At 40.2% G+C, this 20,956-nt stretch overlaps 1 protein-coding gene across 3 annotated transcripts in view; it reads left to right on the forward strand.

Moving 5' to 3' along the window:
* The first annotated feature begins 8,624 nt into the window (after positions 1–8,624).
* Positions 8,625–20,956, forward strand: part of grb10a (growth factor receptor-bound protein 10a) — a 40,832-nt gene continuing 28,500 nt past the window's right edge. The window contains exons 1-2 of one of the 3 annotated variants that reach the window (XM_028963241.1): positions 8,625–8,776; positions 17,562–17,663. In XM_028963241.1, coding sequence (XP_028819074.1) covers positions 17,613–17,663 — 51 coding nt within the window. In that variant the 5' untranslated portion in view covers positions 8,625–8,776; positions 17,562–17,612. Of the gene's footprint in view, positions 8,777–17,561; positions 17,664–17,960; positions 18,177–18,216; positions 19,834–20,956 lie in introns of those variants that run through there. The other 2 variants (XM_028963242.1, XM_028963243.1) reach the window with 2 other exon arrangements.

The following is a 20,956-nucleotide window of genomic DNA, read 5'->3' on the forward strand; positions in this document are numbered from 1 at the left end:
CATGTGTGATGAAACCAGTTTGATTTGGATGTACTGTACGTTTTTGTTTTTATTATTTTTGAGTGCATTGCTTGTTTTTTTTTAGATATATTTTATTAGAGTGATATGACAGTGAGATTGTGGCTGTATTCATGTTCTGGCAGTTTAGAATTGCTCCTTTTCTGTTTTATTCAGTAAAAAAGTGATGTCGACATTGTTGTCTATATGAAGAATTATATCAGCAGAAAGTTGATATTGTTGGTCAATGTCTTCTTTATATTGACTTATTTCTGATTTGTAAGGTTGACTTCCCTGCTGATTCTTGTTTTTTTGTTGACTTCTCAGATATGTGCTGGCTTTATTGCTGTGCTATTTTTGATGTTGTCTTGGTGTTTTATCAGTGTGTGTGCTTTCTCAGAAGATGTCTCCTCCTCTCCTCCATCTCAGGTTCCTGTGCCGAACAAAAGCAGGAAGTTTTGGTCTCAGCGCTCCCACAGTCCTGTGCTTCCTACTGCCGACAGCCGACAGAAACCTCTACCAAACAGGAAACAGGATTCCTGTTATCAACACCAGTTGTTGCTGGTTTTGCCTTTCACCTACGCAAATCCTGAATGGAGCGGTGACAGGATCTCATTCATTCACACAGTCTGAGGGTGGGGTCAAATCACATCAGGATCACCAGGGACAAAGGTCACTGTCCTGTATCATGGTAAAACACTGGATACATTACTTTTTAAATACAGAATTACTTTTTAAATACATGACAGAAGTGTCCATTTGTTTTTACCTATAAACTCTAAAACAGCATTACTGCCATTAGGCCCTCAGAGTAAAATCTACTTTACATTTACATTTACAGTATTTACATTTACAGTATTTATCAGACGCCCTTATCCAGATATATATATATAATTGCACACACACACACACACACACACACACACACACACACACATATATATAAACAAGCAATGCACTCAAAAATAATAAAAATAAAAACGTACTGCAGATTCAAGAAAGAGGTACAGCTTTAAAACCTTTAGTGTTTTCACAGTTGTTGTTAGAAGCACTATAATTGCTGCTAATGTAAATATTAATTTAGACTAACTTTACACTTAATACTAATGTGACAGAGACGTGTATGCAGCTTAAAAGGGAGTCATTTTGAAGAATGTCTCACACACACACACACACACACACATATATATAGAATATAATGTGCACACTGCCATTTGAACTGATATTTGTAAGTCTGGCTGTTATAGGTGCTCAAAGACATGACAGAATCACCATCATAACAGTGTCACACTCACTACTGGTAAATTCTGCTTTTCTATTATTCCCACCTGTTCTATTATTCCCACCTATATATAAGAGGTGGGCATAGATTAATTTTCTTAATCTAGATTAATCTAGAGTAATCTATATTAAAATGGCTCATTTGAATTCTACTGAAGGCATTCAGAATATGTGTGCTACCCAAATAATGACTAAAAGTAAGTCTTTGAGAATGGGTTTCTCAAGCCAAGTGGCGCATTAGACCAGGGGCTCATCTCCTGTTTCCAAAATGTATCACAAACTGCTTGAGAAAGCTGTTCTACTATGAAAATTGGTGATGAAAATAAATTATCTTCAATAAGATGTACTTGTGTTTACCAACTGTTTATTCAGTTAAATAGCTGCATCCATGTTACCACGTCACATTTGATGTGGTAATTTCACAGTTCGAAGACTCGTTCTCGCCCCCTACAGTGCAATTCGGCTAGGTGCAATCCGCGCTAAAATATCAAGGTGAAAGTCATCATAGTGTAGAGGTTCTTCTTCTGCGTTGTGTAACTTTTTGATTTCGTTTCTTGAACCATAAATGATGAGCTGACACCCAAGAGATTTTCTGTGCAAAGTGTATTCTGTACAAAAAGCAAGGTCGCGTCAGAACATCGCGTCACACATCGCGTCTTTCTGCACCTCTCTCACAACTCACGCCATGTGTCCAAGATAACTGAACATTAACATAAAGCATTCACAATTTACAATACTGCATTCCTGTACAAAAAGCAAGGTCGCGTCAGAACATCGCGTCACACATCGCGTCTTTCTGCACCTCTCTCTACAATATACAGTATTAAAAGAACATAAATAACACACATGCTAAATATTCCTAATATGTACATAAATTAAAACGAAACCCCACGCACCCCTCATAACTCACGCCATGTGTCCAGGAGACCTGAACCGGGTCTCAAAAACAAAATAAAAGTCCCAGCTCCCAACCCAACTTTGTGAATAGATTAACGGCGATATTTTTTTTATCGCCCGATAAGAGTCTCACGTTAATGCAGCACGTTAACGCCGATAATGGCCCACCACTAATATATATAAGTTTGGACACACCTTCTCATTCATGTGTTTTCTTTATTTTCATGACCATTTACATTGGTAGATTCTCACTGAAGGCATGAAAACTAAGAATGAACACATGTGGAGTATCATTCCTTCAGAATTAATATTAACATTGCTAGGGAAAATGTGCGAATACAGGAAAATGCTTGCCAATGAAAGATTAAAATGCTTTAGTTTTTTTTTTTTTTTTTGCATTTGGCCCTCAGAAAGCTGAAAACACGACAGTTCTGCAGCAGCTGAAGGCCATTTCCACATTGTCTAGTGGGGCAATCAGAAGGTTGCCGGTTTGAATCCACATACACCAAGGTGCCACTGAGTATCATCCTTTCATGGCAGCCCACTGCTCACCAAGGGTGGTGGCTTAAAATTGGAGGACATATTTTGTTGTGTGCGCTATGTATCACAATCACTGTGTATCACAATTTTTCACAAAAGGTGTCTTATTTAATGCAAGTGCAAAATCAGCAAAAAGACTGGTCTTATGTTTTATTTTTTGTAAATGACAATGTTAATGTGCCTGGGCATCAGCAGTGTGGGGCTTTTACTCATGCTAAAATAAATCATAAAAAGAAACTAAAGATTTTCTGCTGCTTGGATTCAGATTTTGCTTCATGAAATGTTACCTTAAACAGTAACAAAGTGAAACCAGTAATTTCTGCCCATTAAGTAAATATTACCACCACATTTATTTTCTAGAGAATATAGCTAAAAAATTTAAGAAACAGCAGAGAAGTCACTGCCATCTGATTATGTGACCCTTTATGTAACTGAGGAAAAAACAGGGAGGGTCTTCTGAATGATTTATTATAAACAGGAATTGTAATCCTGGAAATATGTTTTGGTTTGGGGCTGAACAGTTTGGCTTGATCAAAGGTGTGACTGTTGCACACTGAACAAGTTAGATGGATTATCGTTGGCATGTCTTAGAGGTCAGAAACAGCAACACTTGAAGAGATCTACAGTACCAGTCAGAAGTTTCATATTCTTATTTTCTATGTTGTAAATACTCATGACCTCCAAACTGCGAAGAAACACATATGAAATTGTGTATAAAAGTGTTAAACCAGAATATGTTTTACATTTTAGATTCTTAAAAGTGCAACTGCTGCATCAGATGACCTGGCTGCATCAGATGACCTCCACAATCACCTGACCTAAATCCAGTTGACATAGTTTGGGATGAACTGGAGTGAAGGCAAATCAACTCTAGGTGCTTATGGTGGGCCATTGTTCCTTCACAAGATGGGATGGGTGAGATGCTGAAGGAACATTTCATGCATGCATCATATGTTGTGTGCTGTGCGTCAAAATGGTCAATCCCTGTCCTTAAATTTCACGCCTCTTCTGAAGAGCTGCTTGTTTTATTTAACTCCACATGTAGGGACATTCCAAACTCATTACCTTAGACTGGAGTGGAGAAAAAAGAACGAATGGAAACGGTGTATTGTGGGTGTCCTATCACACAAAATCTCTGACAAAACCTCTCTAAAATCATCTGATATCTAGCTGCCATACCAGTGGACCTTTTTGAGACCCTCAACACTGGGTGTGATGGTTGCAGCACATGTCCTTGTCTCCCTGGCACTTCTGTTTTGGCCCTATGACATTCATACCACAACGACTTAAAATCCAGGTTAAATTAAGTTTGAATGAAGAAAATGCATTGTAGTCTGAAGTAGTATGTAAAATCAGGTGTAGTGTGCAGAAAGTGCTCACTAACGTCACATTCACTAGTAGATAACTCATTAGAATCTGCATGAGTAGGTCATGGTTGTGTATTTAATGGGTTGACGGATATGGGTTTAAATCAGCCAGTTTCTAAAAACATCAATAAAGATTGTGAAATATTTACACCCCAACAAAAAGAGTATTTAGCTGATCTTCTTCAAGATACAGATAACTACCAAGGGGTTATTTATTTTATTTATTCATTACTTATGTAAATCCTGAGGACGTCTTGTCTACGCTAGTCCTACACACTAAAAATTGTGTCTATAGTTTACAGTCAACAAAAGAAGAATAAATACTGATGTTTTAATTTTCTTACCCCTTCATTGCTCTTCGCCAAAGGAACCATATACAGCTGTTTTATTGAGACAGCATGATTAGTTTAATCCTGTCTAGGGCAGGGCATGTTTTTAAAATGCCATTGTCATCTACAACAACTCTTTGGACCTCTTTTAAGTTTAATGGCATTATTGGCTCTCACAAAACTGACTTTTTCATAACTGACATACTTCAACTTGCAATCTGTGAAGTTTGCACCCATATAGGACACGATTGCTGACGTTGAAGTGAAACAGTACAAACTGAAGCATACTCAACATCAAAATTAGTAGCTGGAGCTCATGTCATGTAAAGGAAAAGAAACTTAATATTGGATGAATGCATTCACAGATTGGACATGAATGGGATATAAATAAAATAAGGTTTGCCATTGTCTCATGGTGACACTTCTAGGCCTATGTGTTTTTTCTAGAGGTGGGCATAGATTAATTTTCGTAATCTAGATTAATCTCACTGTAATCTTGGAATTAATCTAGATTAATATAGACTAAGCAAAATTAATCTAGATTTATCTACAGTAAGCAAAATTATTCTAGAGTAAGCAAAAATTCGAGATTAGTCTACATTACTCTACATTAATCTAGATCAATCTAGATTAAAATGGCTCATTTGAATACTGCCGAAGGCATTCAGAATATGTGTGCTACCCAAATAATGACTAAGTCTTTGAGAACGGGTCTTTGAGAACGGGTTTCTCAAACCAGGTGGCGCATTAGACCAGGGGCTCATCTCCTGTTTCCAAAATGCATCACAAACTGCTTGAGAAAGCTGTTCTACTATGAAAATTGGTGATGAAAATAAATTATCTTCAATAAGATGTACTTGTGTTTACCAACTGTTTATTCAGTTAAATAGCTGCATCGTCACATTTGATGTGGTAATTTCACAGTTCGAAGACTCGTTCTCGCCCCCTACAGTGCAATTCGGCTAGGTATACATCCGCGCTAAAATATCAAGGTGAAAGTCATCATAGTGTAGCGGTTCTTCTTTTGCATTGTGTAACTTTTTGATTCTGTTTCTTGAACCACAAATGATGAGCTGACACCCAAGAGATTTTCTGTGCAAAGTGTATTCTGTACAAAAGCAAGGTCGTGTCAGAACATTGGGTCACACATCGCGTCTTTCTGCACCTCTCTCTCTCATAACTCACGCCATGTGTCCAAGAGAACTGAACATTAACAAAGCATTCACAATTTACAATACTGCATTCCTGTACAAAAAGCAAAGTCGCGTCAGAACATCACGTCACACATCGCGTCTTTCTGCACCTCTCTCTACAATATACAGTTTTAAAAGAACATAAAAAAAATATTCACAAAATAACACACATGCAACATATTCCTAATATGTACATAAATTAAAATGAAAGAAATAACTTTTTGCACACAAACCCCACACACCCCTCACAGCTCACGCCATGTGTCCAAGAGACCTGAAATCAATTTAATAGTTAATGCCTGTACAGTCTTCAGAGTTCTTACTGGGTTCTTCAGTTTCAGAGGTTTCCTGAGGTTTCCAGCAGCAGGGATGCAGTAGGTTACCAGCAGCTGCTTACATGTGTCATAATGGTCTACAGACAATACAGCACATATGTAGACATAAACAACCCGTGGAATGTACATTTAACACTGCACTGTGAGACTGTCTGTTAAACGTGTTCATGTTAGGTGTATGTGTGTATATGTTGTTCTTAAAGAAAAAACACAAACACAGCCACTAAAGTGAAAAAGGTAAACATGTCTGCCATGAAATCAAGGAATTTGAACCTGATTGTTGATCAAAATGTCTTGCAGGTTCAAGAAACAGACAGTTTTAAGAGCCTGATTGGGCAGGGGACAGTTTTTTTACTGAGGCACTAGCTCCAGTCCAGCAAAGACAGCAAAAAAGAACATCAGCTAAGTGCAATGTAATGTAAGTATTAGCTGTAATGTTCACTGAATTGTGAACTGTGAAACTAGGAATCTCTGAGATTTATAATATTTTAGGTACTAATGAGTTTAAATGCTGGGTGGTAGTAGCCTAGTGGGTAACACACTTGCCTATGAACCAGGAGACCCGGGTTCGAATCCCACTTACTACCATTGTGTCCCTGAGCAAGACACTTAACCCTAAATTGCTCCAGGGAGACTGTCCCTGTAACTACTGATTGTAAGTCGCTCTGGATAAGGGCGTCTGATAAATGCTGTAAATGTAAATGCTGACAACCTCAATCAGTCTGCTGTATTAAGTTAAAGTGGATAACTAGTTTACTATTGTATTATAATATTTTCATACAAAACTTAAATATAATATTTTAAACTGATAGGTTGTTACCACATGAGCACAAATGCTTTAATACACTGGTATAATAGTGATCAATATCACTATTATTATGATATAGTACAATCTAAATCCATGTCTGTATGAAGTTGAGAGCATAAATGGCATGTTTGTGAAAAACAAAGAAAGTTGCAAACATGTGGCGATCATTCATCCAAATGAGCTTAAGTAAGATGTAGTTGGTGGTAGAATTTCAGTAGTGGGTGGAGGACAACAACGGTCAATAATAAGTAGAAGAGTGTTTTCTTTGTCTGTAGTGGGTGGAGGAGTGTGTTGTTGGACTGTAGAGGGTAGAGGAGTGTGCTCTGGGAAAGTAATTTAATTATGTTGTGGGTCAGTAGAGGGTGGAGGGGTGTGTTGTTGGTCATAAGTTGGAGCTGGAGTGTACTGTGGGGCAGTGGTGGCCTAGTGAGTAAGGAAACGGACCCGTAATCAAAAGGTTGCCGCTTTGAATCCTAAACCACCAAGGCGCCAATGACGAGGAGTTTGCTGTGGGTCATTAGTGGTTGGAGTGTGTTATGTGTCAGTAGTAGGTGGATTAGGGTGTTGTGGTTCAGTAGTGGGTGGAGTAGTGTGTTGTGGGTAAGTAGTGGGTGGAGTAGCGTGTTGTGGGTCAGTAGTAGATGGAGTAGCTTATTCTGGGTCAGTAGTGTGTTGTAGGTCAGTAGTGGGTGGAGGAGTGTGTTGTTGGTCAGTGGTAGATGGAGTAGCTTGTTGTGGGTGAGTAGTGGGTGGAGTAGTGTGTTGTGGGACAGTAGTGGGTGGAGTAGTGTGTTGTGGGTGAGTAGTGGATGGAGTAGCGTGTTGTGGGTGAGTAGTGGGTGGAGTAGCGTGTTGTGGGTCAGTAGTGGGTGGAGTAGTGTGTTGTGGGTCAGTAGTGGGTGGATTAGTGTGTTGTGGGTCAGTGGTAGATGGAGTAACTTATTGTGGGTCAGTATTGTTTTGTGGGTCAGTAGTGTGTGGAGTAGTGTGTTGTGGGTCAGTGGTAGATGGAGTAGCTTATTGTGGGTCAGTATTGTTTTGTGGGTCAGTAGTGTGTGGAGTATTGTTTTGTGGGTCAGTAGTGTGTGGAGTAGTGTGTTGTGGGTCAGTAGTAGATGGAGTAGCTTATTGTGGGTCAGTAGTGTGTTGGTCAGTAGTAGATGGAGTAGCTTATTGTGGGTCAGTAGTGTGTTGTGGGTCAGTAGTGGGTGGAGTCGCTTGTTGTGGGTCAGTAGTGTGTTGTGGGTGAGTAGTGCGTGGAGTAGTGTGTTGTGGGTCAGTAGTAGATGGAATAGCTTATTATGGGTCAGTAGTGTGTTGTGGGTCAGTAGTGGGTGGGGTAGTTTGTTGTGGGTCAGTAGAGTGTTGTGGGTCAGTAGTGGGTGGAGTAGCGTGTTGTGGGTCAGTAGTAGATGGAATAGCTAATTGTGGGTCAGTAGTGTGTTATGGGTCAGTAGTGGGTGGGGTAGTTTGTTGTGGGTCAGTAGTGTGTTGTGGGTCAGTAGTAGATGGAGTCGCTTGTTGTGGGTCAGTAGTGTGTTGTGGGTGAGTAGTGTGTTGTGGGTCAGTAGTAGATGGAATAGCTTATTGTGGGTCAGTAGTGTGTTATGGGTCAGTAGTGGGTGGAGTAGCGTGTTGTTGGTCAGTAGTAGATGGAGTCGCTTGTTGTGGGTCAGTAGTGTGTTGTGGGTGAGTAGTGCGTGGAGTAGTGTGTTGTGGGTCAGTAGTAGATGGGGTAGCTTATTGTGGGCCAGTAGTGTGTTGTTGGTCAGTAGTAGATTGAGTAGCGTGTTGGGGGGAAGTAGTTGAAGATGGAGTGTGTTGCTGGTGGAGTGCGTTGACCCACGCACTTACCGGACAGCGGACGCTGGGAGGCGTCTGCCATGTGAAGGGGCGGCGCGGAGGAGTCTGAATCAGTCAGCTGAGCAGAGCGAGGAGCGGCGGACTGCGCTGGTGCACCGCGGGGAGCTGTGCCCGTTAACGCACCGCGCTCGTCTTCTCTGGTTTCTAACAGCACCGTGTCCCGCAGGTGAGTTGTGTGCGTCGGACTTTTAGAGTGTTTGCCGTATTGCCGCGCGGCCGCGGAACTTTTTGCGCCGTGTGACCGCGGCTTTGGGACTCCCGGTAGGCGGGGGAATGAGAGCTAACGCTGTTAGCCACGCTAGCCACCGCGGCCGAGCCACCTCCCTTGGCGCGTGTGTGCGGAACGGCGCTCGGACAGTCTTCGCGGAATGGAATCCGATCGGAAAAGTGTATACATGTGGTGGGAAGGGTGCAGTATGAGTGTGAGGGTCAGGTCTGGGCGGTGTTTGATTCTCATGTGTCTGGTTCGTGATCTCACGCAGGTCCGGTCGCTGGTTCTTGTGGCCAGCGGGTTATAAATTACAACTCGCGAGGAGCGATGTGTGGAGGAGGAGGGTGACTCAAGTTGCGCAACTGTCCGATCTTGGGCTGACCTCTGACCCGCTGTTTACTAACAGTGCTGCGTGTATTTTTAGTGACGAGCTGAGTCCACACATTTCAGTTGCAGTCTGTAATGTATCCGCTACCCGTGCCTGGGCTGCACCCCCTCTGTATTTGTGTGTGTGTGTGTGTGTGTGTGTGTGTGTGTGTGTACACACACGTGTGTACGTGTAAACTGAAATTCGACCAGTCAGTGTGTTACGTTGCAGCTGTGTTGTAGATGAGGTGAGGGACACTGTTCTTTTTTGAATAGCTAGAGATCCACCCAGCTTTGGAGTATATATCTCACACACACACACAGTCACACCAGACTCTGCAATTGACAGAGAACCTGGTGATGTATAACCTTCTTCAGAGGTCTTCGCAGCACAATGGCTGTTCTCCTCCTCTGTTTGTAATGTGCATTAAAAAGTGCTGCTATCATTGATATTTTTTAAAGAAATTACAGCTGTTACAGTTATGTTTGGATCAGATTGTCTAATCTTGTTATTGACCATGCACAGGAAAGAGCAGAATGATGTTTGATTTTTTTTTTCTTTTCTTCTTTTGGCTGTTCTGGTCTGAATACTGAGTAACTAGGTGTAACGGCAACAGTCTCTGCTTAGTGCTGGGCCTGAGATGATACTGTTTATACTGAAATGTTTCAGAAACCTTTAGAACTTTCCAAATTTCAATCTAAATATGAGCTTCAAAACTTAGATTTTCACAGAAGGCCACAAAGTGAATCCGGTTAAAGAAATGAGAGAAAATTTACTTGGAAATTTCCCCCTTGTTAAATAGATTACCAAGAATGTATGGTGAAAGTAGAAGAACCTTTGCTTTGTGCAGTGGCTTGTGCAATAACTGCAACATTTTTCCCAGAATCTTCTACTGTAGGTAAAGAAACACATATACATGCGGGTCCATCAGTAGATATATAATACTGGCAACCACCATAGTTTCTGGGTTGCTTTCTTTTGAGCCCAATTTTTAAATCTAATGACTGATACTGTCTGCTGACTCCCTTTTAGGCAGCTGCACACACAGCCTATCCTCTTGGGTTGGACCCTGAATTAAGGATTCTCAAGTCATGTTTTTGTGGAATAATTTATCATTTCAGCGTGCATACTTGCAAAATGTTCAAACATTTATCCATTCTAATTTGAAATTAAATTGAATTGTAATGAAAACCATAACTTTCTATTGGAAGTTATAAAGATCCGGGCATACATCACAAATGTGTCTGCAAGATCAATGCACAATATATTGTGGTACTTCTTCGGCATGAAAAATGCTAGAATAACTGAGCCTTTCATTGTCTATTGCAGTAGAAACACATGAAAATCTTTATTATTATTTGATTGGTTTTCCCAGATTATGATATATTATGTTGCCAGTAGTGTTATGGTCACCACGCTGTCTCTAATCTCATACAGGGTAAAAACTGAAAAAAGTTTTACATTTTGTATTCATAAATTAACTAAAAGAACTTGTAGTAGTAGGGTGGTAGCCTAGCGGGTAACGCACTCGCCTAAGAACCAGAAGACCCGGGTTCAAATCCTACTTACCATCGTGTCCTTGAGCAAGACACTTAACCCTGAGTTGCTCCAGGGGGAGTCTGTCCCTGTAACTACAGGTTGTAAGTCGCTCTGGATAAGGGCGTCTGATAAATGCTGTAAATGTAAAACACACAGGTTTTAAAATGTATTCATGAAGTATTTGCCACCATTCCTTATTTATATGATATGGCGCCACAACAGAACTGCATATTAACTGACCCCTAATTTGAGAATAACAAATTTTGTGCCAATTATTATATCAGTGCTTGATGAGGGAGCCATTGTGCTGCATTTTGCAAAATGTGGTTTGCAACCGTGATGTCACCTGGCAGGGCAGATGTGGAAATTAATGTATCATATTTTTGAAGTTTCACTTCAGGAATCAATTGTGAGGAGAAAGAGGATAGAACAGTGTTAGAACTGTGATAGAACTGTATTGTTTTGATTTTTAACCCATATCAGGGTTATTTTACGGCATTTATCAGATGGCTTTATCCAGATCGACTTACAGTCAGTAGTTACAGGGACAGTCCCTGGAGCAGCTCTGGGTTAAGTGTCTTGCTAAGGGACACTATGGTAGTAAGTGGGGTTTGAACCTGGGTCTTCTGGTTCATAGGAGAGTGTGTTACCCACTAGGCTACTACCTTCCAAGATATAATTTTTTTTTGTAAAGCTGAACTTGTTGTCTTGATGCTGAGCAATGTTGTTGTGGTACAGGGAATAAAATGTTGGCCTTAAGGATCTATTTTAATCTTGATTATTTACTTCATATGCCTGGAATGGTGTGAAGTTGGTCTTAAATTTTAAAATTAAAAATCTTAGTGCTTCCCTGTCATATCTCTCATGTGTGCTTAGTCAGAACCAATTATCACCTGTGAAGAGAACAACCTGCTGGTTCTGATGTTATTTTTTGGGGGGGTTCTGGTAGTGTTCATCCTCTTCCTCTTTACACAGACAGTAGTCTGCTGGCTTGAGACACTTCTGCAGACCCTTCTCCTGATGTCTCTTTCATGCTCTTCAAACATTTAATCCCTTAGCAAGACTCTTAGCTCTGAGTGGTTCTAACAGGACAAGATTGGTATTGAATGAAGATTCATCACTCTGGATGAGAGGATCAGTGTGTTACGTGTATTTTTGCTCTTTGTTTCGTTCTTTGCAGTTCTGTCAGAATAGTGATGTTTCATGGTTCTTTGAGCTAGTTTAAAAAAAAAAATTCTTTTCCACTTGTTTCTTAAGACTTTTGTCTTTTGTATCTTTAATTTTGTACCAGTCATCAGAACCTTTTCTTGTGCAGCCACAGTTATGGGTTTTATTCATTATTTAAACATGTCTGGATTCTAATGTGCTGATGCTGTCATATTTTTGTACCTAAAATCTGCTAAATTGTTGACTTTAAACAAATGTAAAGTAGCTAGGAAATCTGCTTTCAGTTGGTACAAGCACTCCGAGATCATGTGTGTTGCAATCTGATCTGGAATTATTTAAGAATTGCTTCAGTGTAGAAAATCAATTGCAGTGAAAATGAACATTTCTGGATAACATAACCACACAGGAAACATAGGTGAAAATAGTGAAAATTTTCTTCATCCTTGATTTGTGTGCATGCATATACAACACTGCCAATGTTTTAGTCAGTATTGAACTAATTAAAGTTTTTTCATCTTCCCAAGAACAACTTGACTGTTGAGTATCTAAACATATAAAACTGATTAAAAAAACAATGTTGATGTTGATATGTAGAGATGTGCTAGAAGAACGTGGTTTGGTCTCTCCCAACTCTGTTAACTAATGAATGTTCTCCTAAGAGCAAAAGTCTACAGATGGAGAACAATATCATCTTTATCATTGTTTCATGAAAATCAGGAAAGTCTACAATAGTCAGTAAATGTCAGATACCAGTCAGGTAGCTTTGCTTCTCATAGAACCTGCAGTCGTGGTCTGCAGTGAACTTTGACCTAATGTAATGCTAACTGAAGTAATGTGTGTATGTGTGTGTGTGTGCGCGCGTGTGTGTGTGGGGGGGTGTCTCTCTCTCTCTCTCTCACACACACACACACACACACACACACACACACACACACACATACACATACTCACTCTCTCTAATCTATGTTCACCTAAAAATAAACAAAGCACCCAGCTCCCTGCTTGGTCCCCTGTGGAAACTGCAATTAGCAGGGTGAATGGAGGCTGGAGAGAGGGGCAGTTTGAGGGAAGAGGTATTGTGTGTGTACACTGAGATATTACATAAAGTCTTGGAGGGGCATTAGTGCTGCAGCAGTGTACAGTTTGGTGACCTGCCCTCCACCTGTGTGTCAGTGCTGCCTTCAGTATGCCCATCATATTACTCTGTGTGTGTGTGTGTGTGTGTGTGTGTGTGTGTGTGTGTGTGTGTGTGTTGAAAAGACCAAGGGAGCATTTGGGGGGGGGGGGGTGTTTATGCATGTGTGTGGTCAGTGTGTGGGGTCTGAGTGATTGGAATGTCCTGGACTGATTCTGACCTGATTTTCGGATTTGGAACAGTCCATTGTAACACACTCACACACCCACACACACCATCCATGTTCCCTTTTGATTAAGTGCCAGCCTGTCATTGTAACAACCCCTTTGATACTTCACATAATCCAGTAATCATCTGTGAAGTTGGATATTCGGAGCTGCTGAACATGAAGCAGCCAACGGCAGAGTGACTCTGGGTGGTGACCGTTGGGTGGTGACTGCAGGGTGGTGTGGCTGAAGGCCTGTAATGATTAGATTAATCGACTGGTTATCTCAGCTACATTCCCATGAGAACAAGACGGGAAGTCTGGGGAGAGTGTTACTGCCAACTTCTTGGCTCGTTGCTTCCAGCTTGGCTCAGGGGGCTCGAAAAAGGGTCCTGCTCATGGTCCTGGTCTTGCAGTCAATAGAACACTGGAAAGTGTCCACTCTGAGGTGCAGAAACACCTTGTTCCGGTTTTGGTGCCTCGAACCTAGTTAATAGACAACAAGATAATTTCACCATTTTCAAGATCAGAAGCCACAGCTAATGCTGGCTAAACTCATTGGTTCATCAAATGTGTTTAAGGATTAGATTATTAGAGGTATCTGAATGATGCTTGAAAAAACTAGGCTACAATCGATTGACTTTTAAAAATGACAGAAAAAGAGGGCACTCATTTTCTCCCAAGCTGAAGAACTGCTACTGCAAAGGATGTGAAGGAATTTGTTTGTATATAAGGAAACTCCGTAAAAGTGGCCAAAACCAGAAATGAAGACTGGCAAAATGTGACAGAAAAATGCAACTCTAACGATTATTCGAATAACTCGAATTACAAAAAATCTTCGAGGAAAATTCTTTGCCTCGAGGCTTCGTTTAATTAGTCACCAAAGTCCATCTATTATCGTATCGCTCCCGCGGAGCTGCGCAGTGCGGAGCTGCGCAGCACCGGTATCATTGTTCTACATAGAAAGTTTTAACTGAAGCGCATTTCAAAGATTTAAGGAGGCGCAATTTATTGCCGGAAAATTTATTGGCGGACTTGGAGCTTCTACAAGGTATTGTATTTTTATGATTGCTAACTAACATTTGCGCTTCTTAAAACATACATGATTATTTGTGTCGATAGTGACGAGGTATGATAAGGCATGAGATCTCTCATGTAATTCATCCCTCCTCATTTCTCCCTCCCACGCGCCACCCACACACTCTTATAGGTTACATCTCAAAACACGCCTTCCCCATACAGAAGGTAGTAATAATAAATGCAACAGATGGACAAATCTACATTCATTAGCATATAGATTTACTTTTGGGCGAGTTTTTGTTGTACATTGCAGCGGTGCAGTCTTGCACATGCATTGCACATACATGCACTAATACAAATTCTCTCTCTATTTTGCACATAACATTGCACAAAGAAAACCTAGCTACCTCATCTGGATACAACTGGAAACTGAACTGTATTATTAGTAATACTTGAATTGTTTCTTTATATTTTCTTTTTTACTATTTTGTACCTTTTTATACTTGTTTTCTCTTTATTCTCAGATGGGCTATAGCAGGGGTACACCCCTTTTCCCTTTTTTATTAAAATAAAACTAAGGACAAAAATATTATAACCTATGTTTCATTGTTTTTTTCATGTACATCATGAATGTTTCACCAAAAGATTGATTAAATGGGCTTAGTTCTGGAGCCAGTAACCCAAAGGTTTTAAGCTTTGATCTAATAAAAGTATTGAGTTTGAATAAAAAAAAAAAATTATTGTGAGGAATAACATGATCAATATGCAAAAGTATGAGTTATCAGATTACTCGATTAATCGATGAAAAAACAAACAAACGACAAAATACTCCAAAAAAATTTGATAGTTGCAGCCGTAAAATTTTTATTTCAGCACTTTCAGTGATTTGTGAAAAATATACACTTCTATATATCGCTTGTGTTTGCTTGGAGTTATATCACTATAATTAAAGGTCCCATGTCATTGCTTTTATATAGGTCTTTGTATCAATATTGTATCTGAAGTCTTTATCTGAAATTCAGCCTTTGTGCAGAATTAGGGAGATGGTTCAAATCCTGCTTACTACCATTGTGTCCCTGAGCAGGACACTTAACCCTAAGTTGCTCCAGGGGGACTGTCCCTGTAACTACTGATTGTAAGTCGCTCTGTATAAGGGCATCTGATAAATGCCATAAATGTAAATGTAATAAGATGATTTAGGGTTTTGAGATCAGTATTTTTTTGAAGTGGGCCAATGTTGAGTTGTTTTGAAAGCCAACTCAGATGAACAAAAACATGTGCACAGATCAATGAAGGGAATAAAAAAGATAACTATTAACATTTTTACACAGCTGTTGGTGGACAGAGAGAATTCTAAGTTTAGAATAAATAATTTATTCTGAACTTGGACCATTGTTGTAGGGCTGCACTATATACATTAAGACGATCGTTGGCGATATTTACATTTAAATAACCAACTACCAGGGGGGCGAACGAAAGCATAGACTGAGCAGCACACCTCAATGTGATGTGCATCAATACTGGCATCATATATGGATGGGGTTCCAAGCTCGTTCAATCATGTTTCTCTGATACAAATGTTTGACTTTTGTGCCCCTTACAGCTGTAATAATGGTAAAGGGTGAATTAATGCATAAGATTTTATCTGATCATCTTTTACGTCACAAAATTTTGTATTTGACAAATAACATTATTCATGTTACAGACCAGAGAATCTGTCTTCCCAGCCCCACCCCATAGGAAACTGGTTCTGTTCTGACACCTCTGTATATTTAGGGCCCTATGATATGACAGAATCGCGAAATCCGACAAATAAAAGGGAATCCGCTATTAAATGTGGAATTGTGGATAATTCTCATTACTGGCCACTGCAGCTCATCAGTATTGTCGTTAGGGACAGTGCAGAATCCGGACCACTCGGTTCTGCACCCCCTTACAGTCAATAACTCATATCAATAACAGAGACAAGAAGAAAACTAGCACAAGCCAGTCATGCCAGCAAACTCTTGGTCATGATTCAAATCATGGCTCATGACCAATCATCAGGCAGTGGTGGCCTAGCGGTTAAGGAAGCAGCCAAGTAATGGGAAGGTTGCTGGTTTGAATCCCAATTTGCCCATTTGCCCCTGAGGTGCCACTGAGCAACACACTGACCAGACACTGCCTGTCGTGGCTATTGTTTTGCTGTGCTGGGTATGTTAGTGAACTGTGTCTTATCCAGAGTCATCTTTAGAAAAGTCAGTATAAATGAATAATACTTTTAAAACTGCTTATTTAATTGCATGATATCGAAACAAACCATCAGGACAACATAGCGGACTCTGAAGTGGTAGTGCACTTTCCAGTGATACTTCAACTTAATGGCCCTACAAGAAGAAAATGATCTAAAATATGGCACAACATTTGAATATTGTAGTTACAGAACCGAGGGGTTTGCAAAGATTGCATGTGTGAAAAAATACATGTAGAAGCCAATGATGTGATTAATGTTAATGTTAGCAGCACTATGCTAACTATACTTTAAACTTACTTATCAACTTAGTCAACATATACAAATCATTAAACACTAAATATTGCGAACAACTGTTTTCTTACCCCAAGAAGCTTGGGGTTTGGACAGCATTAGGCTATAATGACTCTGCAGGTAGTGTTTCTGAATTAGCAAAATTATAGGTTTGTCATCTTGAAGTGCAACCAATGCAAGCATTTGTCTGGACCAATATGTTGTCTTTTCACAGTTGAGTACAATTATGTTCAGCATTTTAAAAACTCAAGCCTGAGTTTATTATACAAGTGGGCAGAAAGACTGCAATTCTGTGGCCGCAGGGCGGCATGGCCTCAACATGCTCTGCATGTGTTGTAGCTGGTTTCTTCCTGGATATCATTGTTACCAGTAAGAACTTACCAAAATATGCATGCAACCTTTTAGTCATACAGAGAACCAAAAATAGCATGCATGCAGTTCCCAGAATTAGTTAATAGCCTAAAATAGTCATTTTAGAGTAGCCTGGTTTGATACATTTTGAAAATGAATAAACATTTGATGCTGAATTGGCCGTTCTAGTTCTATGTGGAGCGTGCAGTGTGGTGCTGTGTGCAGTTGCATATTTGACATATTTTGGTCAGATACAGTTGTTGACATAAGCATCTGTGAACGCAGACTTGAATGCAGACTCAGCATTTCTGACTGTATCTGTGCTGGGGTCACTCCTGGGTGAGTGAATTTTGACCAGGATACCTTTTCCATCTCTCTGTGTTCTTCAGCTTCACTGCCATGTTTCAGCTCTGCTTTTTGCTCCTCCTGCAGGTCTGTCAGCTGAAGCCCAGGGCCAGTGGATGACCACACAAGGCAGACAGTATGGCGTTAGCAGGGTGTCCAGATTACTTCCTCCACCATCCAAATTACCAGGTAGGAACATTCCCAACCCCCCACATGAAAAGAAGTGAGAATCAGCTCTGGATCCAGCAGAAGAGGTGGAGTACCATAAATTCTGGACAATAGAGTGCACACATATATAGAAAAAAAAATTTATTGTACATAAATAATATTTTAAAACCTTTTTTTAAAATAAATGCTGGTAATATCCACAACTACATACATACTGCAAATGCTTTTTTCAGAAAACAGTACTATAGTACTAAAGTTGTCTTCTTCAGTACCGGAGTTGAACAGCCTGAAGGTATGCCATTACTTTGTCATATACTTTCTCTATGAACATACAGGTAAAGTAAAAGTCATTGATCACTATCGCCATCGTCCTCCTGTGCACCCGAGCTTATGTTCCACAGCTCTATTTCCTTCAACAGCCAGCCAGCCAGATCACTTTTAACTTGAAAGTCGCAACATATGCATTCCTTCGTTTCTTTTCCATGATGAGGGCCTGTGCACGAAGCGCAAAATGGCTGATCTGAAGAATTATGTGTGAGTAAAAAAAAAAAGTAGCTGCTTATTATGACAGAATTTATGGTAGTTGGAGCATGAGTGAATCCATATATCCAACATATTCTCGTTCATTCTTCTCATTTTGGATTTATTGTTTTAGATTACATTTTCATTTTGTTAACTTTTACATTTGTTTTTGATATACATTAGAAATGGAACTGACCTGTCAAATATGCTTTATGTGCCAAAATTGTACCCAATAAAAAGTGTGGCAGCAGCTTCCCACAAGAGAATGAGGCGGCAGTTCAGACAAACACCTTGAGTGCGGCCTGCTGATTGGATGTCTACAGTAGGGTGACCATAGCGACCTCCTAGGGGGTTGTGGAATGTCCGCATACCCCCATGTCTCTATGGTGTTGCTATGGTGCCGCTCAGCTGACATGTTGAAATGTGAAATACGGCTATTTATATCCGGAGCAGTGGCAGGGCTCCTTACATAGATATTATCAGAATAACAATGCAGCCACACATTTACACTATGCACACTTTCAGACCAGTTTTCTTTTTCAGTTACATTTCATTATTATGTGGAACAATTTATTAACCAGTTATGTATCAGTTTATTTTAACATTTTGTTTCAAATGCAGTATAGATGAGTTGGGTTATATAATAGCAGAATTCATTCTGGAAGATGTATTTGAGTATTGATGTATTTTAGAATTGAAAATGACCATACTTGAGTGACCAACTTGGACCATGTCTGGGTGGAGTTTATACGCTCTCCTCGTGTTAGTGCAGGTTTTTCCAGGTTCATCCCGACATCCAAAGGCCTGTACAGTAGGTGAATTGACAACTCTGAATCATCCTTATTAGTATTAGTGAGTAATTAGGTATTAGTGAGTAATCTGTGTGAAGTGTTCAGTGCAAGGAGGTTTGAGGCTGTGTTACTGGATTTTATTGGTTTTTAAACTTTTTCTAAAAATTAACTATAATATTGTGCTGAGTTGTGGTGATCAGTAATTTGTTTAAGGCCAGTCTACCCTGACCCCACCCCTATGTATGCTATGTTTTACAATCACTTAACTTTCACTTCATTACCTAGCTTTACCCAAACAAAAGATAGAAGTTTTAGCCCATCTTACCTGCCATGATACCATATTGCTGCCCTCCCCACCGTTGGTTTTGATCAGTTTTGTTCTTGTTGTTGGTGGTGGTGGTGTTTGTGTGCTGATTGAATGTGTCATTGCTTTTGTGTGTGTGAATTGGCATTGGTGAACACTGACCTTGTTCTGTATGGTTGTATAACTCCGCTGGAGGATTCTGGGAGGTTTGGGAAGAAGGCTTGAGTGCACCTACACACACACACACACACACACACACACAGGGTCCACATTTAGAGCAGCTGGAAGTGTGCCCAAACCCACAGATGAGTGCAAACACACACACACACACACACACACACACACACACACACACACACACACACACACACACACACACACACACAGGCTAGAGAAAGTGTTGTTAACCCTTGTGTGGCAATTCAGAATGTGGGTTTATGAAATATTCATTGATCAGTCTTCAATAAATCTGTTTAGTCACAGTCCTTGAACTCTCTGGGAGTGTTGGGAATTGTGAGCCTGCAATTGCTGGAAATGGAGCCTCCTGAAATTGAACCTCCTGTCACACCTAAAGGCCAGTGAAATACCAGATATTTTTATGATGTGAATGATTTATATACAATTTTAGATACTCAGCTGTTTACATCACAAATACTGTCATAACTTAAATCACACTATGCTTGTTCATACACTTTTCATACAAACACAATTCCAAGTTAATCACACTTCTGTGAAATCAAACTGTCCATTTAGGAAGCAACACTGACAATCAGTTTCACATGCTGTTTTGCAAATGGAATAGACAACTGGTGGAAATTATAGGTAATTAGCAAGACTTCCCCAATTAAGGAGTGTTCTGTAGGTGGTGACCACAGACCACTTCTCAGTTCCTATGATTTCTGGCTGATGTTTTGATCGCTGTTGAATGCTGGCGGTGCTTTCATTCTAGTGGTAGCATGAGAGTACAACCCACACAAGTAGCTCAGGTAGTTTAGCTCATCCAGGATGGCACATCAATGCAAACGGTGCTATGTCTGTGAACATAGTGTCCAGAACATGGAGGCGCTACCAGGAGACAATGCAGTACATAAAGAGAGAATATCAAGATTGGCAAAACAGACATGTCATCCACCAACGCCACGTTGCACCACAAGAGTTGTCGGATGCTTTAGTCCAGGTCTGGGAGGAAATCCATCAGGAGACCATCCGCCATCTCATCAGGAGAATGCCCAGGCATTGTAGGGGCATTTTTACAACACACACTGCATTCAGAAAGCCACCAGCATTGTGAGGGACTCTACACACCCCTCACATGCACTCTTCACCCTCCTGCCATCTGGAAAAAGGTTTTAAAGCATTTGGGCCCTCACTGCCAGACTATGCAACAGCTTCATCCAACAGGCCATCAGACACCTGAACACTCAGAGATGTTCCACTCTGGACTGACACACACACACACACACACACACACACACACACACTACCTCTGTTATATTGAGTAATATTATCTATATGTAATATTATCTATTAATGCAATGTTCCATGTTTGCACTAACTTACTTTGCACATTTATTATTCATTTCACAGGTTTAGTGCTGTCTGTTTAATTTTTGTCTGTTTCACTTTGTTCTATCCTCCAGCTGTGTAATATTAAAAAATATTTAGAATTGAATTTATCTGTATATTGTACAATATCA

The sequence above is a fragment of the Denticeps clupeoides genome, chromosome 20 (genome assembly GCF_900700375.1).
Source record: "Denticeps clupeoides chromosome 20, fDenClu1.1, whole genome shotgun sequence".
NCBI classification, from domain to species: domain Eukaryota; kingdom Metazoa; phylum Chordata; class Actinopteri; order Clupeiformes; family Denticipitidae; genus Denticeps; species Denticeps clupeoides.